The following is a 27,813-nucleotide window of genomic DNA, read 5'->3' as shown; positions in this document are numbered from 1 at the left end:
CTGTCAAGCTTACAACCTGAGTTCGATCCCCAGGTGCCACATAATGGAAGGAGAGAACTGACTTCATCAATTTGCTCTCTAACAGCCCCAACGCACAGTACATAAAAGTAGTTTTGTTCCTTTTTTTAAAGTAAAAGAATCAACCAAGTGGGGCTGGGTAGCTCATGGTAGAGCACTTGCCTCGCCTGCTTAAACCCCTGGCTTCAATGGCAAGCTGGCACTGGGGAGGAAGATGATGAGAGAATCTCGTTAGCCACCATGATCTGACTCATCCTGACTCACCCCGTACCGCACGCCTTCTACAGGCAGAGTCCTCCAGACTGAAAGTTTCCACAGTTCAGTAAGACAGTCCTCAAACAGTAGCAACCAGAGGAAAAGACAATGTAACAGAAGCAGAAAACAGAGAGGCTGGGTAAGAAACTACAGTGTGGGTAAGGAAGTCTGGCCTGGGGTGTAGACAAGTTGTACCGTTTCTTAATAGGACTTAACCAGCTAACGGAAGTGTCCTGTCGACCATGTACTGGCAGTGTGCGCGCACGCCAGTTGGGAAAAGGAGACATTAGAGGCAAAGGACAAATTAAACTCTTCCTCAGCACACTTCCTCCTCACTTCCCGAATCCCGTTCTTCCAAGAGCACGCTGGCCAGCCCACACCTCTCCGGTCCATCATGCTTACTAAGCAGAGGATTCTCTGTGTGTGCAAGTGCGTGTGTGTTCATGTAGGGGCATTGTGTGTGTTGAGATTAAGCATGCACAGGCATGTGGAGACCAGAGACCAATCTCCAGCGGCCCTCGGGAGACAGGGTCTGTCACGAGGCTGGAACTTGCACAAAGGTTCAGGATAATGAGTCCCCGGGACCTACACACCTGTCTCTACTTCCCGAGAGCTGCGATTACAGGCACAGACTACCACACCCATCTTTTTGCCGCGGGCTCTGGGGTTTTGAACTCGGATCCCCATGCTTCCACAGCTAGCCCTTTACCCACTGAGCCACACTTCAAGCCCGCTGGATTCTTAAACACAATGTGGCGGGCGCTGCTGGTGGGCACTCTCCCAGGACCGCATGTGTAACCCCTGCGGCACAGAATCTCACATCAAGTTAGTGTTCTTTTTTTGTCTGGCACCAAAAGTGCATGAATCAAATACACCATGAGCCCCCTCGATCTCTCTCAAAACATTCCCTCCTTCACAAGAAAATAGTTGTGCATATTTTGCTCATTTCTCCAGCACTAGCAAATAACTGACTCACTTCAGTTCCCTCTGTACAATTTTAACGTGTTCAAGGGGGAAAAATCCTCCCTACCAATAATCGCTGCTTCCTTCACTCCAGAAGAAAAGGAAGCATTTGTCAAAGGATTAATTAGGGGAGTTAATAAAGCCCTGTCTAGGAGCCAGGCCTCTCCAGCCCTAGACCAGTGCTCTTTCCGTTTCAACTAAAAGTCTCGCTTCCACAGGAATGCAGAACTTATTATCACCACTGTCCTATGATCACTGTGGAAAGCAAAAGCAAAACAAGCCACTTGTTTTCTGCCTTAATCCAGCTTCTCCTTCTAGATTACAGTTCTGACACAGTCGGGCCACATTAAAACCAGATGGTGAGCTAGCAAGTGTAACTGGACCAGGGACAAAATTCACTGACACTCAGCACGCACAGAGGCACCATCCAGACAATGCCCGTAACTATATGACAAAAATCAACAGGGCTCTCTCTGTCCCTGTGCCAGGCCTACACACACCACACACACACACACACACACGCACACGCACGCACACACGCATGCGCACGTGGGACAACACTTCACCTCCACGAGTAGTGCCAGCGGCAGTGAACCGGCAGACACACTAAAGGCGGACACTAAAGACTTAGGAGGCTGCCTGGTACATTCACTAAATATATTTCCATTGCGATTTTAATGTGTACTGTCTTTCACTTACAAAAAGAAAATACAAGGTGCACCGTGAAACGAGATGCTGTGTCACCATAGCAACAGGCCCACAGACCCCACATCCATGTTCTGTGATTCTGTCTCTTATTGCACCAAGAGGCCATATGGAGTGACTGACTGAGAGATACCATCTAGGTTTGGGCGTGTACACTCCAAAGCTCATGATGCTATCCCAGAGCGAGTCCCCAGAAACCAACTTTATATTGAAACTACAGCATTATATAAACCGGAGAGTACTCCGTCTTTGTTGACTTCACAATCTAGATAATCTAGAAGACATAAAACTAAGTTCACAAGCCCCCCCCCCCCATGTGCCCAACAATGCACCAGAATGTCTTCTCTCTCCCAAGATTTCTCCATAAATAACAACATCAACTCCAAATTAAATTTAAACTCAGATATCAAGTGCTCCAAGTTTCAATCACTTTGCAGAAGAAAATAAACAAAAGAGATGGGATTCCTTTTCAAAAACTATTCAATACTCCCTGCAATACTACATGGGTTGAAAATTTGCCATCAATCACACTAGAAGATACAGGCAAAAACTGTTCTGTAATCTTCTGAACAGGTCTGCTAGGCCAGACTGGCAACTGCATGATTGACAGCTTAGAGAGACTTTTCAGGGAGAGTATATCAATCATTCTTCTTTGGATATCTGCTTTAAAGATTAGGAAACCAATACTCGAGGGGCTTTATAAAGAAGACTCCCAAAGTTCCCAGAAATGGTAATGACAAATTCAAAACTAGGTGTCTTGTTGGGCACTGGTAAGGCACTCAGGGAGGCAGAGGCAGGCAGATTTCCGAGGTCAAGGCCAGCCTGGTCTACAGAGTGAGTTCAGGACAGCCAGGGCTACAGAGAGAAGCCCTGTCTCAAAAAATAACCTTCCCAATCCCCCCACTGTGCCCCCAAAACCCCTAAGCGTCTCTTTGTTCCTCTTCTCCAGCCACCTTACTGAGTAACACTGGCTCAGTAAAAATTCCCTACCACACTGTCACTGATTAACAATGCTAACACTTGAAATAGCAAATTATTCCGGCAATAGTGTTGCATGCCTTTAATCCCATCATCAGGAGGTAGATATCTGTGTGTTCCAGGTCAGTCAGGACTACACAGAGAAACCCTGTCTCAAAAAACAGAGAGAGAGAGAGAGAGAGAGAGAAGAAAGTGTTAACAGTTGCTGAATACCCACTTCTGTGCCACCAAAAAGCCCCCAAATCTCTCATATGAATTAACTGTAACTCAGTTTCTAGGGATCTGACACCTGTACCTAGCCACTAGGCGAGCATGTGCTACACAGACATGCACAGACAAAACACCCATACAAATAAAAGAAATATTTTTTTAAAAAAAGAAAGAACATGTACCTGTGAGTCCTTAGAATTTAATCAAAGACACTACAGCAAGAATGACATCATATCATTCATGTATAAAACACGCTAATAATGGAACACATGGCCAGTTTCAGACACCCTTTTTGTTTTTTGGTAAGAAACACAAACTCAAAGGAAAGGGGGGCCAGGGCAGGAGTAACGAGTGAACATCAGAACCCAGAAAGCTCCCCCCACCACACCCCCAGAGCAGAAAGGGAACTCGGCAGGGTTGGCCAAACAGATCCCATGACTGGCTGCACTTCCTCAACTCCTGCATTCAGGCATAAGCAAGTCCATTCAAAGTGTGCATGCATCCAGCCAGCTGTAACCCCACAGCCGTCTGCAGCCCCTCCCCTGCTGGGACGGACGCTGTGGGGGGGAGAGGGCTGAGCGGCCAGCCACGGCCTGGGACAGCGCTCAGAGGAAAGCGGCCACTGCTCTCCTGCCCCCTTCCCAGTTGGTGGACATTATCTCATCTCATCTGATGTCATGATCACCAGAAGGAGCGCAGTGACTAAGTCCCCAAACAATGAGCACGGGGCGACGCAGGAAAAAGGAAAGGCCCCAGGAGGAAGCATGGTGTCACCCAAGTGAACAGAACTGGCATCGAGGATCCTGCGGCCGGGCATGCGCCCGAGAAGCAAGGCAGTTCACACTTCAAAACTTTCATATGATCGAATGTCTTCTCCTGAGCCAGGGCGGCCTGCTTGAAAGGAAGAAAGCTGGTAACATCTTGATAGTAGGTGGCCTCAGGCTTACAGGGAGGCTACAGCTCCATTTCCAGGAAACAAGGACACCATGGTGTTGTGGTGGGCAGTTAAAAAATAGTCATAACCTCCGGGAACAACTGGTGTTGCTTATCAGTTACAGATGCCGTGTCCATTTAAGTCAGTACAGCCGCAGAGACACTTGGCTTTTGTGTCTTTGGCCTTTGGCTGTCTGTATGGTTCACTTTAAATCTCAACTGCAGCGGGCTCGCCACTGGGTCTGCTCTGTTAAAGGGGTAAGTATCACATGTAGTGGGATCCCTTAGAGATAGCAACTGCTAGCATTTATTATGCTCTGCAGGCTGCTGGTTCACAGATGGGGTTTAAAGACCTGTGATGACTTGCCCGCGGCACAGCTAGCCGGATTTAAACTCAGACTACTGTACACGACTGCTCCAATCAGCTAGCTCATCATTCACAGACATATCCAACTGGACTTGGACCTCAGACCACTTGCCTGCTCGCACAGGGCCGTGGGTTCCATGCCGACATTACACGCACAAACCACATATCCATTTCCATGTATGCATGCACATTGTGTGTGCGTATGTTCATGTGTGTGCGTATACATGGTAAGAATTTGGCACCAGGTCTTTTCCTCAGTCACTTTTCCACCTAGCTTCGTTGAGACAAAACCCCTCACAGAGCCCGGGGCTCAGCCGTGTGACAGGCCTGGCTGAGCAGCCCAACTCTAGAGGTCCTCCAGTCTACCTCCCGAGTCTACCTCCCGGCATGGCTCCATGCCTACCTGTTTTGTTTCTTTCTTTCAAGCCAGGGTTTCTCTGTGTAACCCTGGGTATCCTGGAACTCACTCCGCACTCAAGTGGAAACTAAGGGTCCTCTGGAAAGTCGGTTGGCTGGTGTTTGCTGAGGCAAACACGTGAAGGAACGTTTAACTCAAGTGGGCACAGGCGAAAGGCCCAGGCAGACTCGTGAAGGAATGGTTTGCTGAAGCAAACACGGGAGAGAGGAGGTTCTACTAAAGCAAACCCATGAAAGGACACTTGATGAGGGATTCTCTGCTTTGAATTGGTCCGCCTTACATTGTGTGGTTGAGCTGCCTTTGTCGGGACGACGTAGAGAGAAACACAACAGAAAACTTCTGGTGGTGCCCTATAGTTAGTTTCGTGCCTCTTCTGAGGACTTGGAAAACACTTGAAGAGGACGCGTGATTTTCAGAGGACACATAAAAAGGACTCAGTGGACAGTGGCGGAGACTGAGCTAGGCTTGCTTATAGAAGTAGCCGTGCGAGGCCTGTTGGTCTCAGTCTTCGCTGATCTCACTTTCCTGTGGGATTCCTCCTGGTCCCTCCTGGCTCTCCTAAGTCATGACATGGCTGCTGATTCCCGCTCGCTATTTCCAGCTCTACCACACTGGACTGATGGTGTATCATTGCAGGTCTGCGAATGGACTGAGCTGCTAACCTACAAACTGAACTGCCAATTTCCAGACAATGAGAACAGGAATTGCTCCAAAGAACCTTTCTAAAACAGGTCCACTTCCCCATAACCTTTCTTTTTCTTGGGGGGGGGGGGGAGGGGGAAGGTTTGGTTTTTTTCAAGACAGGGTTTCTCTGTGTAGCCCTGGCTATCCTGGAACTCACTCTGTAGACCAAGCTGGCCTCAAACTCAGAAATCTACCCGCCTCTGCCTCCCAGAGTGCTGGGATTACAGGTGTGCACCACCATGGCCCAGCCCCTATATCCTTTCTTTCCCACTACCTCTGGTGGGTGGTAAGCTTAAAGAACCATCATTCAAAAATAGATGCTTGAAAAAAAATTAAAGTTACACTATACTCCAGGTTAGCCTCAAACTCAAGAGATGTTTCTTGAGTTTGCCTCTGCCTCTGAGTGCTGGGATCAAAGGCGGGCACCACCACCGTCCGTCCAGCTCCATACCCAGTTTTTAAAAAGCCTGAAAACCTGATCTAGTACTCAGAAGGTGGAAAAGAAATAAGTCCCATTAAGTTGTCCTCTGACCTTGATACAAACAGAATGGTGTGGTGCATGTGTGTGATGTGTGTGTATGTGTGTGATGTGTGTGAGGTGTGTGTGGTGTGTGTGTGTGTGTGTGTGTGTGTGGTGTGTGTGTGTGTGTGTGTGTGTGTGTGTGTATGTATGTATGTATGTACAGAGAAGAAACAACAGAACCAGGATTCATCCAGCAGGATGAAATTGAAGTCGATTTACCTTTTGAAAAGCAGTTCTTACCCTAAAGAGCCTTCCTCCAAATTATTTATTAGAATAATTAAAGAAGAGGCTGGAGAGGTGGTTCTCAACCAGTGGGCCGAGACCCCTTTGGGACCACATATCAGATAATAACAGTTATGAAGTAGTAACAAGATAATTTTATGGTTGAGGGTCACCAGCACATCATGAGGAACTGTGTTCAAGGGTCACAGTGTTAGAAAGGTTGAGATCCACTGGGCTGGAGCAATGGCTATTCTTCCAGAGGGCATGGGTTCTATCCCAGCGTCCGTGTGACGGCTCACAGTCACCTGTCCCTCCGGTCCCAGAGGATATGATGCCCTCTCATGACCTCTGAGGTACACGCATGTGGTGCATGAACGTACATACAGGCAAAAGGCCCCTACACACAAAATAATAAAATCAAAATATTTTTTAAAAAATTATAGAGCAAATTCCCTCTAGCAGAGGGCCAGGATCAAACCGAGCAAGGTCAGAGTTAACACAAGAAAGCAACTTTCAAACTTCAGAACACTGTGAGAGGGCAGCACCTTCCCCTAAAGGCAGACTGGCTCTGCAGCACAGCCATCAGCAAGCCTGTGTAAACAAACAGGGACAGACCTGGACCGGACCAAAGTAATGTTATTGTTTCTTTAGCCATGTACATAATATTTACATTTTCCCATAGCTGGGAAATTACTCACTGTGGTTCAGTTTCCCTGAATTCAGGACTCATGCCATAAAACCTGCATCTGCTACCCTGTGGGGCAGTAAAACCCTGCTGGTTTACTTCATCAGCCCCACAGAAAGCCCCCGAACAATAGAATCCAGCCCACTCTAATTTTCCCAGGATGCTCTCCACTGACTACAAGTCACAACAGCAAACTAGACTTCATTTAGCATGAGTACTTCCCCTATGTCATTGCATACATTTTTTATTAATTTTGTTTTACAGTTTGAAAACTAAATTGTGTGCACTGAAACTCCTACAAATAGCACACTCACAAATACCAACACTGAGAGTACAGACTCACAAGTTGTCTACCACCCTAAAACCAGACAATCATCCTTTTAAAATTTTTGGTTGATGTTGTTTCTTTTTTGGAGACAGGGTTTCTCTGTATAGCCCTGGCTGTCCTGGAACTCACTCTGTAGACCAGGTTGGCCTCGAATTTACAGAGATCCGCCTGTCTCTGCCTCCCAAGTGCTGGGATTACAGGTAGACACTGCCCAGCAATAATTCTTTTGAAATGTTTTCTTGGAAAATAAAAATAAAAAAGCTAAGGGCTGGAGGAGATGGCTCAGAGGTTAAGAGCACTGCCTGTTCTTCCAGAGATCCTGAGTTCAATTCCCAGCAACTGTGTGGTGGCTCACGACCATCTGTAATGAGATCTGATGCCCTCTTTGGGTGTTTCTGAAGCCATCAACAGTGTACTCATATACATAAATAAAAAAAATTTCTAAGCTGAAAGAAGAAAAGTTTCATCAGTGTAGAAAGGAGTTAGGATGTAAGGACTCAACAGCGATTTTCTACAGAGGCACCAACTCCATGGAGGCCATGCTGGACCCCTGTTCACTGACTGACTCTTCCGTAACACCATAAACCTCGAAGCAAGCACTATAATTCTCTTCCCTGGGTGGGTTTCAGGCCTTTGCCCGGCCATGCTTTCTCCAGAGTCTGTTTTGAGAGGACTCTGGTTCTCCTGACAAACAGCAACTACAGTCTCCTTTCACGTGGTTAGTGAGGGACGCCGCCGTCGGCTGGCTGCCTCCCACCCTTCTCATCCATGGCTGTCTTCCCGGTAGCGCCTGTCTTATGTGATAATGAAAGCAAGAACCATCCCAGAAACTCTGAGGACGAGAGAGAGTCTCAGTGACGTCAGCCTACAATACGGTCTGAAGTGTTTCCAAGCACCAAATTGTGGAATGTCCCTCTACTACAGGGTAAGTACATTAATAATAATAATAATAACAACAACAATAACAATAACAACAACAGCCTGAAGTTCAGCCAACCACAGGAAAAGGGAACTATCAGATCAACAGGCAAGTTGGAGCCATTCAGATTTCCCCGGCCTCACAGACAAAAAGGTCAGAGGTCGTGGGTGAAACCAGGCTCACACAAAAAGAAGATCCAGAACAGAAAAATACTAAAGTCACCGTTAACTACAGAAATGGAAATCAAGTAAGAAGATGACACTCGGACAGCCGCCCGTTGGAGATAGGATGGTTCTCTGTAGCACAGGCTATCCTTGAAATCTGCCTCCTACCTCAGCCCCCAGTGCTAGAGCTCCCTGCCATCACAAATTTATCTTTTTTCTGCACTGATGACTACAGGTCTGGTACAAAGAAACTGACTAAAACAAAAACCAAGGCAGCACAGAGCCGCCGTCATGGAAGAGGCCTTGTCTCATGCTGGGTACCATTTCATGTCTGTACACCCAAAAAGATTAATCCACAATGGAAAACCTTCACACTCAAAAAATGTTCACAAGTGGCATATAAGTATAATCACCAAATATTGGGGCTGGGGAAACTACTGGTTGGCATAACACCAACCTAACCCACACACAGCCTGCACCCAACTCCAGTACCGAAATAATAAAAGTAATACTTGTAGTCAGTTCCTTTGTAGACATTATTGTTGTATACATTTGGTTATAGATGTGTTTTTCCAATAAGCGGAACCTAGTATCTGTTTAATAAACGACGATATAGACATCAAATGAAAGCTAAAATCATCATCAGTATCCCCAGAATTTTAGGTTTAAAGAGCAGGACTTAAAATGGCAACATAACATTCTCAAAAAAAAAATCAAAAAATGGAATTACCAAATGATACCCAATACTGTAATTCTGAGTAGGCGCGCACGAGGGAGCCCCCAGCAGGGCCTCTCTCTGACATCCACACAGCTCACCACTCAAAGGCTGCAGTGATGAGGTGTCCATCAGGGAGTGGTTATATGAATAAGAGGACGCATATGCAGACATTATCATCTTCCCGAGAAGGGAAGGAAACCGACACACAGTACAGCACGGGTAGACCCGGAAGACTGAGTTGGTTCAACTCAGTGCCCTCTGATCGAACCAAGATGTGCTATGAAGCTCAGGATGGTCTACAGAAACTAGTAACTGAGCCCAAGAACTCAACGGGCCTTGTTCACCCAGAATCCCTAACACCCAGTCCAGCAGCCTGCAGTCAACACTGGGGAGATGAATTTTGAAACGTACCCTTCCCACCTCTCGGTCTCATTTTTGTTTTGTTTTGTTTTGTGGGTTTGTTTTTTCCAAGATGGGGTTTCTCTGTGTAGCCCTGGCTGTCCTGGAACTCACTCTGTAGACCAGGCTGGCCTTGAACTCAGAAATCCACCTGCCTCTACCTTCCAGAGTGCTGGGATTGCAGGCGTGCGCCACCACCACCCCACCCCCTCCACCGCCGCCATTATTTCAAGTGAAATATAGAACAAGTCCGTTAGTTAAAGCCACTATCTTCTAGGACATCCACGCATTCTTCTGGTCTCCAATTTCCAAATCTATCCCTTTTCCCTCCTCTCATTACGTCCCTGTGTTTAGTAACTGGAGAAAGAACTCGAGGACGGCAGAGGGTAATTAGTAAATTATTCTTAGCTGACTGAATCACGGAGCAGCAGTTAGCACTCACAGTGCCTAAAATATGTACTAAGCTCCGCTGCTCTGATACTCGGAAACCACGAGCCCCATTCTCCGTCAACTGAACACGGAGTCGCATGTAGCATGCTATCAGGCCGTGTTATCCCATCAGCTCACATATGTGTGTGTGTGGGGGGGTGTGAGGTACGGGGTTTCCACACACACAAGTTTCATAACCTTAAGATGCTGCTAGGCATGACCCACAGCACTGAGCAAGCCCCTCCCCATCACAGACCACACGTTTCCCAGCATGCCTGGCGGGTGCCCCTCAGTCCCAGCCGCTTTCCCAGCATGCCTGGCGGGTGCCCCTCAGCCCCAGCCGCTGCCACCAGACGAGGAAGATTTTAAGTCTGCTTGTGTATGCAACCCTATCCAACCGAGCTATAATTCGGGCCATATGCAGACCCTTATAGTTTCCAGGTGTCTAAAACTAAACAGGTGAGGCTGGAGATGGCTTCCGGGATAAAGGGGCTTGCAGCCAAGCATGGGAAGCTGACTTTGATCCCCCAAATGCACCCTGTAAAAATGAACCGTCTCAGACAAGCTGTCCTTGACCTCCGTACTTGCACAATGGTGTTTGTGTTCACAGACAGAAACACACACACACACACACACACACACACACACACACACACAAATAAATGTAGGCCAGGCATAGTAGCACACATTTTTAAACCCCAGAACTCCAGAGGCAGGCCCAGCAGGCAGACCTCTGTGATTTCTTTTGTCTTTCTTTCTTTTTAAAGATTTATTTATTATTATATGTAAGTACACTGTAGCTGTCTTCAGACACACCAGAAGAAGGCATCAGATCTCATTAGGGATGGTTGTAAGCCACCATGTGGTTGCCGGGATTTGAACTCAGGACCTTCAGAAGAGCAGTCAGTGCTTTTAACAGCTGAGCCATCTCACCAGCCCCCACCTCTGTGATTTCAAGGCCAGCCTAGTGAGAAGACTGTCTCCAAAGACAAATAAAACAAATTTTAAAACCAAATAAACGTAGAATGCTTTGAAATAAAGTTTTTAAGAATGAGTGAAATTGATGTAGGCCAATATACCTAAAACACTGTCATTTCTACATGTAACACAGTTCGAATTCCATGCACAGGGCATGGTCAAACGCAGTAGCGTACAGCTTCACTCAGGAGTAGTCTAACTCAGATGATTTTTATAAATGAGAAACTACATACCAAGAGTGTGTGTCATATATTTCATATTCAGATATTAACATTTCAAGATATCTTTTTAAACTACTGTGATGTGTCTTGCATTCTTTCCTTTACAGTTACGCCTTTAAAATCTGGTGGGTATTTTTTTTCTTATATTACCTAAGGTCCATTTCAATTCAAGCCAGCCGCATTTCACGGGCTTGGCAACCACAAGACCCCAATGTGTGGGACAGCTCAGCTTTGGAAGGGTCACATGATCCTAAGAGCCAGTTTTGACAGTTTTTCAGATGCATTTCAAATTCCAGTCATGTATTACAAGCCCCAACATCCTCTAATCAAGAGCACACAATTGACTTTCTATTTAAAAAAAAAACAAAACAAAACAAAAAACAAGACTTAGCTACTCATGTTGGTACACATCATTAATCCTAGCACTGGAGAGGCAGAGGCAGGTGGATTATCTGTGAATTGGGAGTCCAGCCTGGTCTACCTAGCAAGTACCACGTCATCCAGGAACAAACAAATAAAAAGGATTTGGGGTGTAACTCACTGGTAAATGTTTACCTACAAGAGTGTGTGTGGGGAACAGTAACTAAAAATAAAAACCATTTCCCCAGCTACTGACAGCCAAGCCAGAGTTAACTTGACTAAGAAAAATGAAAAGTATCAGCTGGAGATATAGCTCTGTTTAGACAGACTGTTTGCCAAGAGTGCACAGGGTCCCTAGGACCCCATGACGGTGAGCATGACAGTGTACACTTTGTAATGACAGCACTGGTTTGTAGAGGCCGGAGGGTTCAAGTTAAAGATGATCCTCAGCTACAGAACAAGTTGGAGATCAACAAGTGCTTGGTGAGACTAAGTCTAAAAAGTAACAGGAAGGGCGGGAGGGGAGGGGAAGGGGAGGGTAAGGAAATAAAATGGAAGGAAGTTGTTTACTTTGGTTGATGTTTTGGTTAACCAGAAATCTGATCAGCTCTGCTTACAGTTTTCTATCCTCAAAGGTGACTGAATAAACTATTCACGAAATTAATATACAAAGCAGTGATTCGCTTTCTTAAAACAAGAGGCTGCAGGCAAGGAGTTGCGGTGTGTGCCTATGATTCCAGCCATCAAGAAGGCTGGGCAGAAGGGGGGTGGGGGGACTCCTGCCTAGGCAGCCTGGGCAGAATGGTGACCTCCTGCCTCAAAAACAGACAGGGGCTAACACATGGGACGGAAGACACCTGGTTCTCACAGGTGACGCCTGCAGAGCCCAGAGAATAAAATTCCCTGCATTATTTTTTTTATTATTATTATTGTTATTATTATTTTCAGGGCTGCCTGAAACATTTCTAATCAAGTTTCCTTTTCCCCAGAGGGATTTTTAATTTGACTGCAGAATTACGGGTGTGTAAAATAGGTACACACAAAAACAAACATCACTGGTGACAAATCATTTTTTTTTTTAAATGTATTTTAGGGGCTGGAGACAGCTCTGTCGGTAGAGCGCTTGCCTACCAAGCATGAAACTCTGACTTGTCACTAGCGCCCAAAGCAGAACCGGAAGGTTATCAGGTACACTGGCTGCGTCATGGGTTTGAAGCCAACTTGAGCTCTGAAGGACCCAGTGTCAAAAAAAAAAAAAAAAAAAGGTTGGGAGATGACTCAGCAGGTAAAGGCACTGGCCTCCAAGCCAATCAAAGGTGACAATCTTGCCTCCAGGGACCACAAGGTAGGAAGAACAAAACAGACCCCCACAAGCTGTCCTTTGGCCTTAAGCACCAAGATCTAAATGAATAAGTGCACACAATTCTCTGTGTGCTTGTGGTGTGTGTAAAATTTTCACCTCTACAGACAAAAAAAACAAAAAACAAAAAACAAAACAACAACAAAAACCCCCCCAGCAAATTTGCATAATAATGAGATATTATGCTTGTCTATTCATACTTAAGGTATTATCTCTTGACTGATACTGTCAAACACAGCATCTTCAACATTTCTCTGAGTTGGCTGATATATGATTTTATATTCATTAATTCATTAAGGCAATGATCTGAATGCCAATTCGCACACTTACTATAGTACAAAATTGACATTTTGTTTGTATGTTTAGGGTCATCTCAGAAAAAAAAGTAAGTTTTATCATAATCCCAAGTCAAAAGTCACTGTTGTTTGTTTTTAAAACCCAAATGGTTTGCCAAGTGTGGTACCACAAGCCTTTAATTCCAGTACTCTGGAAGCAGAGACGGGCGTTTTATCAACAAATTCAGTCTAGCCTGGTCTACATACAGAGTTCCGGAGCAACCAGGGCTACACAGAGACAGCCTGTCTCAAAAACAAAGCAAATACTCTAGCACAGCACAATTCAAAGATAATCTAAACTGACATTTATACACTGAAGAACAGTAACAGGAGAAAAGCTTCCCCTTTGTTCCCCATAATTTAAGCGTGATGTTTCTGTAAGAGCAGAAAACCATTTTTTTATATGGCTAGAACAGTGTATAGCTCAAATCACAGAACAGTCTCAAATCCACGTTGAGTCGTTTCAGGCAACAGCCATTAGCTTTGCACGGTGTGTCAACACGCACTGCACAAGCTGCCCAGGGTGTGTGCACAGAACCGGGGTGTAGTGAAGTCTGTCACAACCAACAGTTGTGACAATCTCCGAGCAGTGCCAGGCACGGAGATTGATTGGGTGTTTGGTTTTCAGTTTGGTTTTGGTTCAGAAACTTCTCACTGTACTCAGATTTTTCTCTATACATAGTCAACTGAAGGACCCCCCACGATTTTAAGAAGCTAGGGTGTGGGGCTGGAGAGATGGCTCAGCAGTTAAGAATACTGACTGCTCTTCCAGAGGTCCTGAGTTCAGATCCCAGCAACCACATGGTGGCTCACAACCATCTGTAATGGGATCCAACGCCCTCTTCTGGTGTGTCTGATGACAGCTACAGTGAACTCATATAAGTAAAATAAATAAAGGAAGAGGAGGAGGAAGAAGAAGTAGTAGTGGCAGCAGCAGTAGCTGACATTCAGGGTTGAGAGCTGGGGACCAGACCCCACTAAGAAGAACGGACCGACCTCCTGGGTGACTAGACAAATACTGGCACTGGTTGCCAAAGGAAGGCTAAACAGAAGAACCACATTATTGGATATTTTTAGTCCTTTTTTTTTTTTGTCCAAAAAAATTTTTTTTTGTCACCGCTCCCAAATAATTGTAAATCTTGCACGTTTGCCAGAAGAGGAAACACAGCAGAGCCGGAGCGTACGAAGGCTGCGGGCTGATTTCCCTTTGAAATTCAGTCAGAGAAATATGCCTTTGTGCGTCTTGCTGACACAGTCACGAATGCCCAGTGGATTAAGACTGTAAGAACAGTCAGGCTGGCGAGCTGTGCACTGCAAACAGCTTGTGCCAGGCCAAAAAAATGCTGGTGGGGGCTGCCTCAGCTGTTAAGAGCACCAGCTGCTCCTGAAGTGGACCTAGGTTCAATTCCCAAAACCCACACCACACAGCGAGTCACGACCACCTCTAACTCCAGTTCTGACAACTTCTTCTGGTCTCTGCAGGCACCAGGCACATATGTAGTATACAGACACTTGCAAACAAAACACAATACACAACATAAAATAGAATAATGAATAAAAATGCACTGCTGGTGGAAATACTTGTATTCAGTTATAAAGGACTAAAACTGGTATAGCTAAAATACTACTGATCTTTTGAGCCACTCTTGCCCAAGTGAACTACCTCTAACACTTCCAGAAGAAATATTAATAAAGGGAGCGCAGGGGCTGGAAAGATGGCTCAGTGGTTAAGAGCACTGGCTTCTCTTGCAGAAGATGCAGGTGTAGCTCCCAGCACCCACGTGGCAGCTCATAACCATCTATAACTCCAGTCCCAGGGAACCCAAGGCTTTCTTCTGATATATGTGTGTGTGTATATATATACACACACATATGTATACATAGTACATAGTATACATATACATAGTACAGACATGCAAGTAGCAGGCAAAACACCCATACACATAAAACTTTAAATTAAAAACATAATAATAGGGCTGGAGAAATGGCTCAGTGGTTAAGAGCACCGACTGCTCTTCCAGAGGTCATGAGTTCAATTCACAGCAACCACATGATGGCTCACAACCATCTGTAATGGGATCCAGTGTGTCTGAAGACAGCTACAGTGTACTCATCCATGTAAAATAAATAAATGAATCTTAGAATTTGGGAGTACAACACATTTCTCTCGAGCCGTCCAATAAAGTACACCAGAGAGTCAGGAGGAGTGAGTGCAGAAGGCAAACTGGAGGTTTATGCGGGACTTGTGCCGGCTTCCTTACAGAACAGTTCTTCAGTAGAACCTTTTAAAGTGAGTGTGGATGGTCCGTGAAGGGTTTTCATGTTTCCAGTCCTCTTCTACAGCAGCGGCAGTGTCTCCTGTTCTCTTAGCTACCGAAGGCTTTGGAAGAAAGGTTACCCCCTCGCCTGGACAGGAAGACATGGGCTGGGAGGAGACTCAAGCGGCAGAGTGCTTGTCTCATGAGCACCGAGCCCTGGGGGTTGACCGCCAGCACCCCAGAAAACTGGGCATGACTCCCTGAACTTAGCAGATCACGAAGTTCAAGGTCTTACTTAGCTACATACTGAGCTATGTAACCCAGCCGGGGCTGCATGAGGCTGTCAAAAAGAAAAGAAAAGAAGAAAAGAAGAGAAGAGAAGAGAAGAGAAGAGAAAAGAGGAAAGGAAAGGAAAGAAAAGAAAAGAAAAGAAAAGAAAAGAAAAGAAAAGAAAAGAGGCCACATATAAGCTTAGCAGACTGTATTAATAGTTTCAGGCTGTGCATGTGTTCTAGGCAGTTTGATTTTAGTAACTCCAGAACATTTTTGGTTCTGCTTAAAACTAAGAATAGGCAGATCCTCTGAAGTACGGTGAATCCACAAACAGAACTGAGCACTGTCATGACATTCTATGCAGGAGAGAGCCCAAATCCTAAAGAAAGCCTTAATATATGCACATCCATATTTCCAAGGGAACATGGAATCTTAAGTTATCCTTTTGCTAGGAAAGTAGAAGATCCAAGCTCCGGTCCTTCCTGGCCTCTCAGCAGTCTCTCCTCTCCAAGAGGGTTCTTGGGAGACCATGAGCTAGGATACGTTTGAGAGTGGTGACGAGGCAAGTATCTCCAAGCCAGGAAAGTCAACTGCACAGCCGACGCACTGGCTGGGGATGGAGGCAGCATTAACATCCCCTAAAGGCCTTTTTTTTTTTTTTAAACTAACGTGGTACAAAAATAGAAGGAGAAAGGGGCTTCATTTTCTTCACATCTCTTTCCGTTATCACTGGAAATGGAAAGGAGTCGGATAATGTTTCCTCGCCTGGCAAGAGAAGAAAGAAACTGTCTACCCCTGACTCCGCCATGCTCCCTCTCCTTCTCCTGTATTCAGCAGAGTCCTCTTATTTTCTTTGAATTTTTGCAAGAGTTCCAGAAACCATACTTCTAGCTTTTCCAGCAGGTGGTACAGCATAGCAGCGGAGGGGATAGATGGTACACCATGGGGGAGGGGAGGCCTCTGTGCTATCAAGAATAGAGCCTAGGGCAACGGCTCTCCCCACTTTCTAGGGAAGAGGAAAATGTATGGTGTAAGAAGTGTTTTTCTCGCCCCCCATAATCATATCAAAGTGAAGAAGTGTACCTGACCCAAGCCCAAAGGCATACTCTCCCAGCATGCACTGCTTTCGAGGCATTACTTCCTCATTCACAAATATGTAATCAGGAACTTAAGATACAGTCACTTCTTTAAATAAAACACAAGATGCTTGCTGAAATCCACAGTCTGGACAGGCGTGGTGCACGAGCAGAGGAGGTTAAGGCGGGCGGATCTCTATGGATGTGAGGCCAGCCTGACTCACAGGATGAATTCCAGGGCAGGCAAGGCTATGTAGATAGACCTTGTCTCAAAAATAAATTAAACAAACAAACTCAGGCCTCAGAACCCCCCTTTTTTTTTACCAAGAACCCTTTCTTTAACACACCCCTACAGCAACACACACATCACACGTGCTATGCTAGGAGGAATCAACAGGCCACAGAACTTCAAACAGACACAGTGACTGGCTCAACCCAGGAAGTGGCTCTTACCGCCCTGATTTTCAACACGTCACACACAGTCATGTCAGTGCTCAATGGACAATATCATAGACAGACATACAGACACACACAGACACACACACAATTAGACGGTGATTACAAAAGTAGATGCGTTGGGGGGGCTAGAAAAGGGGAAATCATTTGAAATGTAAATAAATTATATCGAATAAAAAAAAAAAAGTAGATGCGTATAATCTAGACTCTCCCAATGTACAAAAACCTTGAAAGAAATGCTGCTTAAAGTGTGTGTGTGTGTGTGTGTGTGTGTGTGTTCTGGATAATGATCCTGAGTTGCTGATCTTCCTGCCTACATACACACATACAGACAGACACACACTACTGTGAACCACCACCACAGTATTATGCAGTAAGTACTAGGCAAACTCTCTACTATCTCCAGCTATTGCTTCAACTTTTAAAAGGCAGGAACAAGATTCTTTTTGTTGTTGTTGTTTTGTTTGGGTTGTTTTTTTTTTTTGTTTTTGTTTTTTGTTTTTTGTTTTTTTGGTTTTTTCGAGACAGGATTTCTCTGTATAGCCCTGGCTGTCCTGGAACTCACTCTGTAGACCAGGCTGGCCTCAAACTCAGAAATCCGCCTGCCTCTGCCTCCCAAGTGCTGGGATTACTCCAATGGCAGCATTCTGGCTGGCCCCTGTGGGGGAGACTCTCACACCTGTAGAAGAATTCAAGAACCCCCTGGTTTTCTGAAAATTACTAGGCACCTCTGGAATACTCGTCAAACTGGCACCGGGAGAAGAATATGTAAAGTTGTGAGGGAACCACAAGGGAAAAACTAGATGAGAAAAGGGGAAGAGGGGGAGCCATTTCTTCCCTGACCCACAGGAGGTAGGCCAGGCAGGGGTATCATCTCTGACTTCTAAATTCATCCATTAGCACATTCTACTGAAAATAAAAAGGCTACCCTAGTATACAGAGCAACCTTAAGTCTGAGGATAAATGCAGGATACCACCCACCCTTAGCCCTTCATGAGGGGACAAACTCTTAGAAATATTGAGACTTCATCCTAGACTTTCACCCTCCTCCTTTTAGCTTGGAAATTTAATAGACCAAAAAGCCTAAAGCTTCCAAATCTGATAAAGAAGTTTTACTTTAGAAAATGGCCTGTTAAACTTAAAAGGCTTGGCAAGGGCAATCTGGGCAGAGGTTCCTCTCCACCAAAATCCCCATCACTGGGCCCCTGAACGATTAGTTTCCCTTGTTTTTCATCTCCAGAGTTGACAGAAACCTCTGGTGTGCGTCTGTAGTGTTTTTAGGAGCAACAAGTTTGTTATGTTAAAGCTCCTATATCTGACCAGAGCGTGGCGGAGCTGGCCAGGCTTCCCGGTGCGGCTTCTAGAGCCAGAAGGCCACCGTTTATGCGCCGACCTTACAAGTCCGGCCAAAGTGCCCCGTATGGAACACGCCCCTAAAAAAAAAAATAATCCCTGTCACGATCTGTGAAACTGGCACAACTTCCCGTACTGTCTTTTCCCAAGCCACGCTTCCCACGGCACCCTTCCTCCAAAAAAGGAAGAAACCGGCGTAACGCTCAGCCCTCTGGAGCAAGGAGGTCTACCTAGGACTTCTGCAGCACCCGCAAACCGGACCTGATGCGACCCAGGCTTTAGTGAGCACCTATGATCGCCCGGTCCCTTCACCCCGCAGCTTGCCCGCACAGGGGCTGCTCGGTCACTCCGGGCCACTGCGTGCCCTCAAGTCACTCAGGGCCATCCAGCAAACTGCAGGCTAGGGCAGCACGGTGACCCGGCCTTTACCCCGAAGGGTTGCCGGAGGAGCCACCCCAAGTGGCCCGGGGACCTCCCGGCTCCTGGAGCTGCTCCGGCAGCCGGCGTCCCCAAGCAGAGCGGCCCAGGCCATCTGGCTCGGCGCCCTTCCACCTCCTTCCCTCGCCTCGGGCGGCCCACGCCCACTGCACAGGCTCCCAGCACCTTTCAGGAGCCGAAAGGGCAAAGGCCACTCTCAGCGCCCCGCAGCCCGCAGGCGAGCATCGCCCAGCACGAGCGCAGACACGTGGAGCCAAGACCCCCACCGAGCACGCCACTCACCGGCTGACCCGAACGGGACTTGCCCGGAGGCGCTCTCCTGAAGAAGGAGGTCCTGGCAGTGAAGAAAAAGTCCTCCGCGTCCTCCTCGAGGCTGCTGTAGCCGCTACTCATGCTGCTGGTACGGTTGCGCACAGGGGGCCTCCCCGGGGCGCAGGCGGCCAGGCCGGGATGCGGCGCCCGCCCGCCCCGTGAGGTTCCCGGCGCGCGGCCCCGAGCCGCCGGCGGGCCGTCCTGCTGCAGCTGCGGCCGCCGCTCAAGCCGCCGTCTGGTCCCCTCCCGCAGTATCCGCCGCCCTCTCCAGGCGCCTCCCCGCTCTGCTGCGCCACGACCCCGCCCCCCCAACCTGACAAGGCCCCACCCACCTCAGACGAGGCTCCGCCCAGCCAGGACCCCGCCCTCAGTTGGTCAAGGACTCATCATATACCACGCCCCTTGGCAGCCAAATCCACGCCCATGTCCCGCCCCCAAAGGCCACCGATGCTGAGTCCCGCCCAGCTCCCTGCGCGCAGGTGGGGCCCCGCCCCAGGGCCCCAGCCACGCCCCTCCGGCCTAGCGGAGGTGGAGTGGGAAGTGAGTTCCAGCGCTGTCCCGCTGGGACTGTGCTCCGGGTGCTTCCCCAACCTCCCAGAAATAAATTCCTCCGTGACTCCCCGCTACCGGAGCCGAAGTTTTGGAGAGGGCGGGAATATAATGGAGAACTTTTCCCACTCTCTCCTTCGGGCCTTGGTGGAAACGGCCTCTGTCGAGGGGCGCGGGGGACAGAGCCACAGCGTGCGGCTGGCTCCTCCCAGACCGTTATAAGTTAGCAAAGGTGGGTGGGGTAAGAGCGAGCGGCTGGGTTGCACTTATTTGAAAGAAAACATCCTTTCCGGTTCTTTTGAACTGCGGTGGTAAAGCTTTCCCGCCTCCCTCTGGCGAAGGCGAGTCCCAAATGTGGATGGCTAAAGCAGTGGAGATTTTTGGGGGGGACAAATTTCATAATCACCGAACAATCCAGTACTTGTAATTTAATGTACTTTGTAGATGTCTCCTTGCACTGTCATCCCATTGCGGGGGTGGCAAGTAGATTAGTAGATTAGACCTCTCGGTTCACCCATACACCAAAAAATCAGGTTTCCCTTGGTGGTTGGGGGGAAACCTTGCAATCGGCTGAATTTTTAAAATGTGACGTTTTCTTTGCTTAGGGTCACCCGAGGGTCGTTTTCACCTTGGTGTGATGGAGTTGACTTAACTCCTATTAGCTTCCTTGATGGGAAAGAGGTTTTGAAGTTTTAAGGCTGCTACGGTATGCAGGCTATAGCAGAGGGATCTTTTTTTTAAAGGGGGGTTTTAAAAAGAGAAAGTCATCACTGCTTATGGCTAAACAAATCCACTCCCCCAGTGCTGGGACTAAAACAGAAAGGTAGCAGTCGCCCTCAGGCTGAGACCGCTGCTTCTGTGGCGCCTCAGGTTTTTGTGTAACCCTTTCTGGGATGAGTAATCGTCACTTGAGAGCCAGGAGGAGGGAAAGCTAGACCAGAGAGAAGACTGGGACAAATGGCTTCTGTGTTGTCCCTTCCACCCTCGGGCAGAAAGGAGGCTGGCTAATCTGCCTTCCTGCAGGCTCATTCGCTTGTCCAGCTTGCAAAGGGACCTTACACTCCAGGGAAGTCACCCCCAGAGGGGCCTCAGAGTCACGGCCTGTTTTAAAGCCCTTACATTAAAGACTTCTTCCCAGCCACAAAGCAACTAGCATGACTAGAGAGCAGAGTCTGGCTTTATGCTTCCGTTGGGTACAAGGTGGCTCCTTGTGTGCTTAGCCAAATGTAAGAGAAACAGGCAATCACTTGATAGAAGATTTGTCTGCTTTGACTCTTACTGTGACATCATTCAAATAATGCCATACGGAAATAACAGGATCTTCAATTAAATGCTCCAGTTTGAGTAATGGGTGGGTTAAAGATAGATTTATTTATTTATTTATTCATTCATTTATTTATTTATTTGTATATAATGTGCTCCCTGCATGTATGCCTACACTCCAGAGGAGGGCCCCAGATCTCATTATAGATGGTTGTAAGCCAGCATGTGGTTGCTGGGAATTGAACTCAGGACCTCTTAACCTGAGCCATCATCTCTCCAGCCTGGGTTAAATGATTTAGCGAACTTGTTTTATTATAGATAAAAAGAGTGAAATCAAGCCGGGCGTGGTGGCACACGCCTTTAATCCCAGCACTTGGGAGGCAGAGGCAGGTGGATTTCTGAGTTCAAGGCCAGCCTGGTCTACAGAGTGAGTTTCAGGACAGCCAGGGTTACACAGAGAAACCCTGTCTCCAAAAAACCAAAAAAAAAAAAAAAAAAAAAGAGTGAAATCTCTTACCCAGTATATAGTAGATGATTCCACCTGCTTTGAGGAAAAATATGCGTAAAATACTTTAGAATCTACCGCACCAGAAAAAAAAAATGTTTTGAGCCTAGCATATTGGCACTTGTGCACACTTTTAATCCCAGGATTCAAGAGGCAGAGGCAGGCAGATGTTTGCATTTGAGGCCAACCTGGGGTACATAGCAAGTCACCTAGAGTATACGCAGATGCTGTCTAAAAACACAATCAGAAAAGAGCTTTCATGTTACTTATAAGGGAAGAGGCCACGTTAGGTTTTATGGATGTCAGCATTCCATAGGAATCACTCGGGCTTGCTTCCTTTTTATTTTTAAAAAGTAGTGTTTGTGCGCAGGCGCCCTGCTGTGGCGTGCCTGTGGAAGGAAGAGGGCAGCTTTGTGTTGTCAGTTCTCAGTTCTCCTTATACCTGGCCCTGGGGCTTGAACTTGGGTGACTAAGCCTCAACCACAGCCCCTTTTACTGGCTGACCCATCTCACTGCCTCATAACAATCACTTGTTTAAAAAAAAATTATAATTAGGGCGAGGGGTAATGCAATGGTAGAACACCTTTATAAATGAGGCCGTAAGGTTTTACTGCACAGCCTTGAAAATGAAAAAGTATGGTTTTGCCAGGAGGTGGCACACACCTTTAATCCTGGCACTCTAGATGCAGAGGCAGGCAGATCTCTGAGTTCCAGGATGGCCAGGACCACGCAGAGATACCCGCCCCCCCTCACACTCACACACACACAGACACACACACACACACACACATGACTAAGCAAAGTCTCTACTTTCAAAAAAAAACAAGTAAAAGCTACGTAATTACCATATTTCTATACTTTTCATATAGCATCATTTTAAATAAAAGCTGAGTTTTTAAGATTTGACTCACGGGACTTAGAAATTGTAAAAACTCAAAATGCCTTGTTAAGCAGTTAAGACAGTCTTTAAAATCCAAGGGAAGGGTAGAGTAAGTGAAACAGTCTCAGGCAGTTCAGTTTTGTAAAGACTTATGATCAGACACAGAACTGAATTTGTAAGTGGGCTGAATCACCACACATTTGTTGCTGTAGAGTTCCCTTAAATGCCTGCTTAGCTTTTTTTTTCCGTGTTAATTGAGAAACATGCTTAGAGGTTAATAAATGGATACAAAGGAGCTTTGTCAGAGCAATGAGGGAAGTAATGGGTGCTGTATTCTGTAAAATAGGTCTGGGAGGCTAAGGAGTTAGTCCTGTACGTGTGTATGGGAAATGCACATGTAAAGGTCCTGTGGCAGGAGTGTGCTCGGCATATTCAAATAACCACAAAGCTGGGCAGTGATGGCGCATATGTAATCCCAGCACTTGGGAGGCAGAGGCAGGCAGATTTCTGAGTTCGAGGCCAGCCTGGTCTACAGAGTGAGTTCCAGGACATCCAGGGCTACACAGAGAAACCCCGTCTCAAAAAAAAAAAAAAAAAAAAGCAAATCAAATAACAAAAAAATCAATGTTTCCTAACTGGGTGAGTAGAAGGCTAAGTGTTGGGAACTTCCAGCCAGCGTCTTGTAAGTCAGATCATGAAACAGCATGCTTGACAAATTCATATCTGTGTACGTGTAACTGCAGCTGACGTTCTTACTGTGTGCTAAGACATAAAAGAAGGGCTGGAGAGATGGCTCAGCAGTTAAGAACACCAACTGCTCTTCCGAAGGTCCTGAGTTCAAATCCCAGCAACCACATGGTGGCTCATCTGTAATGAGACCTGACGCCTTCTTCTGGTGTGTCTGAAGACAGCTACAGTGTACTTACATATAATAATAAATAAATATTTTTTTTTAAAAAAAGACATAAGATAAATGATCACAGAGATTTATCATAAAGGTCACATGGACCATGACTCTTTCACTGGTGCCCGTGTGACATGAAGGAGGAGGGCCTGCAGGACAGACAGACAAGCGCTGGAAAGACAGCACTCTTGCTTATCGGTTTTGTTTCATTGCATGTTATGTGTATTTTGCCTGCATCCATGTCTGGACACTACTTATGTGCCTGATACCCCCCAAGGCAAGAACAGGGTGTCAGATCTCCCAGAAATGGAGTTATAGGCAACAGTGAGCCAACACATAGGTCCCGGGATTTGAACCCAACCCAGGTTCTCTGTAGCCAGAGCTCTTAATTGCCAAGCCTCTCTCCAGTCCCTATTGCCTGTTCTTTTATGACTTTCCCCCTTCTGGTGACAGGGGTCTCACCATGTAGCCCTTGAACTCAGCATAACTATGTAGACCAGGCTGGCCTCGAACTCACAGAGGTCCACCCGCCTCTGCCTCCTGAGTACTGGAATTACCATGCCACGCTCTTGTGTGACTTTTAATGTTAAGTAGCTACTCTGTGACAAAGATTTGTCTTCAGTAAAATGGGAACAACCATGTTCCCATTTTATTCTCTTTTGCTTACTCTAAGGATTAAGTGAGAGAAATCTCATAAAACCCTTGACAGAATGGGGCCAAGCGAACGTGAGTCTTTTTGCCCTAAAACTATTGGACCTTGGTGTCTGCTCAGAATCTTTTACTCATTTCTTTTTTGCTCGCTAAACTCTTTATCCTTGGATAAAAGGTTCAGTGGCTGCTCGGGGGTTTGGCTGAAGGCCAGTCAGTCATGACTGCCTTCTCTACCACGGACAGCTTTCAGTGTGGGCTGACCACACAGAGACAACTATTGAGACACTAACTCAGGAGAAAGATCTCGCTGGATAGCTTTTGGGAACCATTTTATCACCTTGAAGAAGGACACCCCTCTGGACTCCATACCTGGGGATTCTGAGCCAAATTGTGGACATAAATGATGCCATGGATCTTGCGAATGATTAAAGGAACTTCTTGGGTCTTTTATTAACAAGCTCTGAAACCGCCCTACTCAGGGTTTGTCATGTGAGACAATGTGTGTTCTTAGCCCAGCATAGTAACACACACCCGTAGTCCCTGCTACTCAAAAATCCTTGAGGCAGGAGGATTGCTTAAACTCTGGTGTTTAAAGTCAGATTGGCCAAAATAATGAGAACCCCATCTCAAAATAAAGAAAAACGGATGAGCCAAATTTTCTCTTAAAACCTCAGAAGGGACCGGGCGGTGGTGGCGCACGCCTGTAATCCCAGCACTCTGGGAGGCAGAGGCAGGCAGATTTCTGAGTTCGAGGCCAGCCTGGTCTACAGAGTGTATTCCAGGACAGCCAGAGCTATACAGAAAAACCCTGTCTCGAAAAAAAACAAATCTAAAAAACAAAAACAAACAAACAAAACCCTCAGAAGGAGATTCAGAGATACTTCAGTAGTCAAGAGCATTTGCTATTCTTACAAGGACACAGTTTCTAAACCTAGCACCTGTCTCAAGCCACTCAGAACTTTCTGTAACTCCAACTTAAGGGATCTGTTACCTCCTTCTGGTCTTGACAGACAGACAGATAGACAGACACACACACACACACACACACACACACACACATGTACATACATAAACATGGCACACATATATACATAAATAACAATACTTTTAAATCTTTTTTAATTTCAGGAAAGAGCTGGGTGTGGTAACCTGTCCCCGTTACACTAGCTCTCTGACACAGAGACCAGAAGGTCACATAAGTTTAAGGCAAGTGTAGTCTGTATACTGGGTTCCAGGCCAGTAAGGACTGTACAGCAATTTTTGTCTCAAACAGCGAACAATAATAACAATTTCTAGCACAGACAAACCTAAAAAGAAAACGTTATGGTTAGGAGCATATAGTGTCCTTGCAGAGAACTTGAGTACCCTTCCCAGCACCCATATCAGGCAGCTCACAACTGACTGTAGGTGCAGCTCCAGGCCATCTGGCTCGCTCCTGGCCTTCAAAGGCACCTACACATACATGTGCACACCTCCACAATGCATACATGTATATATTGCTAAAAATAAAAATGTTTTTTTAAATGGAGGTTAATTGCTTGAGGGCCAGAAGAAAATCACTTAGGATAGCCTTTCTGGTGCAATTAATGTCTCCTCACTTTGATCTGTCCCCATGGTTGTGGCTGTCACTCAGGTAACTTTCATTGTGTTCATGGCAAAGGGAACAATGTAGGTGGAAGGCGGGGTGTTTGCTGGTTAACTGTGTAGGCGTGGGAATCAGAAGGCCCGGGTTCAAATCTGTGATGGATGAGATGGAGTGACCCACAGTAAGTTGTCTAACTTCAGTAAAACCCCGTTCCACATTTAGAAAGTAGGAAAATAACACCACTCACATTGTAGCATTCTTCCAGAGATTAAGTCAGTGAGGCGTGAAGAACTTAGCGCCTGACACACAACAGATCAGGTCACGGCAGCACGTGAACACAGAAGCCCCAGCCCCATATTTGCACAATCTCAGGACCTCAAAAGATCATGTGCTGCCTGTAAGGCTGGGGCCACCTAGGTTGATAGTACAAAATGGAGGAGGAAGAGGAAGAAGAAGAAGAAGAGGAAGAGGAAAAGAAGGAAAGGAAGAAGAAGAGGAAGAAGGAGGAGGATGAGAGGAAGAAAGGAGAGGAAGGAGGAGGAAGAAGAAGAGGGAGAGGAGAAGAAAGAAGGAGGAGGAGAAGAAGAAGAGGATGAGAAGGAGGAGGAGGAGGAAAAGAGGATGAGGAGGAGGAGAAGAGGAGGAGGAGAGACTTTCTCATGTTAAACTGAGACGTTTTCAAATTGATGCCCACACTCTGGTACCCTAGTCCAGTAGATCCTACTACAGCTTCTGCATTTCCTCATCACCAAGTGAGACTCAGCCCAGGGAAAGCACGCACCTGAGTGCTTGATCAGTTGTCTTCCCACTCATACCGCACAGCTCTAGATGATAACTCATCACCCGATAAATTCCTCTTCGCCTTCAAAAGATACAGAAACCAAATAGGGAGCTGGAGAAATGTCTCCGTGGGAAAAACACTCACTGCTCTTAAGAGCGTTCTGGTTCAGCCAGGCAGTGGTGGCGCACGCCTGTAATCCCAGCACTCTGGGAGGCAGAGGCAGGCAGATTTCTGAGTTCGAGGCCAGCCTGGTCTACAAAGTGAGTTCAAGGACAGCCAGGGCTACACAGAGAAACCCTGTCTCGAAAAAAACAAATCCAAAAAACCAAAAAAAAAAAAAAAAAAAAAAAAAAAAGAGTGCTCTGGTTCAATCCCAAGTATGGTGGCTCACAAACCATCTAGAACTCAAGGTCCAGGGGGTCTGACTCACTCTCCTGGCTTCTTTGAGCACCAAGCATGCGTATGGCACATGGATGTGGTGACGGTTCGAGTGAGAGAGTCCCCCACATGCCCCAGGCTTGAATACTTTGTCCCCAGTTGGTGGAACTGTTTAGGAAGGATTAGAGGTGTGGCCTTGTTGGAGGAGGTGTGTCACGGGGTAGGCTTTAATGTTGCATCATTCCCTGTGTGCGTGTCTGTGTGTGTGTGTGTGCGTGTGCGTGTGTGCGTGCGTGCGTGCGTGCGTGCATGTGTATGTGTGTGCAGGTGCTCACACTTGCTCTCTCTCCCTCCCTCCCCTTCCAACCTCCCTCTCTGCCTTTTGCCTGTGGATGAAGATGTAAATTCTCACCTGTGCTTGCCACCCTGCCTTTACTCCACCATGTAGACTCTTAACTCTCTGAAACCATAAGCCCAATTAAACGTTTTCTTTATAAGTTTCCTTGGTCATGGTGCTTTGTCACAGTAATAGAAATATAATAATAGGAGAGAGAAAGAAGGATGGGAATGAGAATATTCAAACTGCATGCATACATACATACATACATACATATAATGTTCTATTGCTATACCAGACACCACAACCACAGAAACTCTTATAAAGGAAAGCATTTAATTGGGGGCTGGCTTACAGTTCAGAGGTTTAATCCATTATCTTCATGGCTGGATACAGGGTGGCAGAGAGGCAGACATGGTGCTGGAGAGAGAGCCGAGAGGTCTACATCTGGATTGGCAGGCCACGGGAAGAGAGAGACGCTTAACCAGGATTGAGCATTTGAAACCCCTAATGACATACTTCCTCCAACAAGGCCACACCTCCTAATCCCTTTCAAGTAGTGCCACTCCCTAATGACCTGTGAGCCCATGGGGGCCATTCAAACCACCATTGCTATTCAAACCACCACAAGTCTCAAACTTA

The 27,813-nt window shown here is 46.6% G+C and overlaps 1 protein-coding gene across 1 annotated transcript in view; it reads right to left on the bottom strand.

Annotated features, from left to right (window-relative positions):
* Rassf3 (Ras association domain family member 3) overlaps positions 1 to 19,605 on the bottom strand; it is a 68,305-nt gene extending 48,700 nt beyond the window's left edge. The window contains exon 1 of the mRNA XM_052165007.1: positions 19,309 to 19,605. Within this exon, the coding sequence (XP_052020967.1) occupies positions 19,309 to 19,419 (111 nt within the window). The 5' untranslated portion in view covers positions 19,420 to 19,605. The remainder of the gene's footprint in view (positions 1 to 19,308) is intronic.
* Between the last annotated feature and the right edge of the window lie 8,208 nt (positions 19,606 to 27,813).

This window comes from Apodemus sylvaticus, chromosome 20 (genome assembly GCF_947179515.1).
Source record: "Apodemus sylvaticus chromosome 20, mApoSyl1.1, whole genome shotgun sequence".
Classification (NCBI taxonomy): domain Eukaryota; kingdom Metazoa; phylum Chordata; class Mammalia; order Rodentia; family Muridae; genus Apodemus; species Apodemus sylvaticus.
Note: the sequence above shows the minus strand (reverse complement) of the source record. Positions and strands in the feature narration are given on the sequence as shown.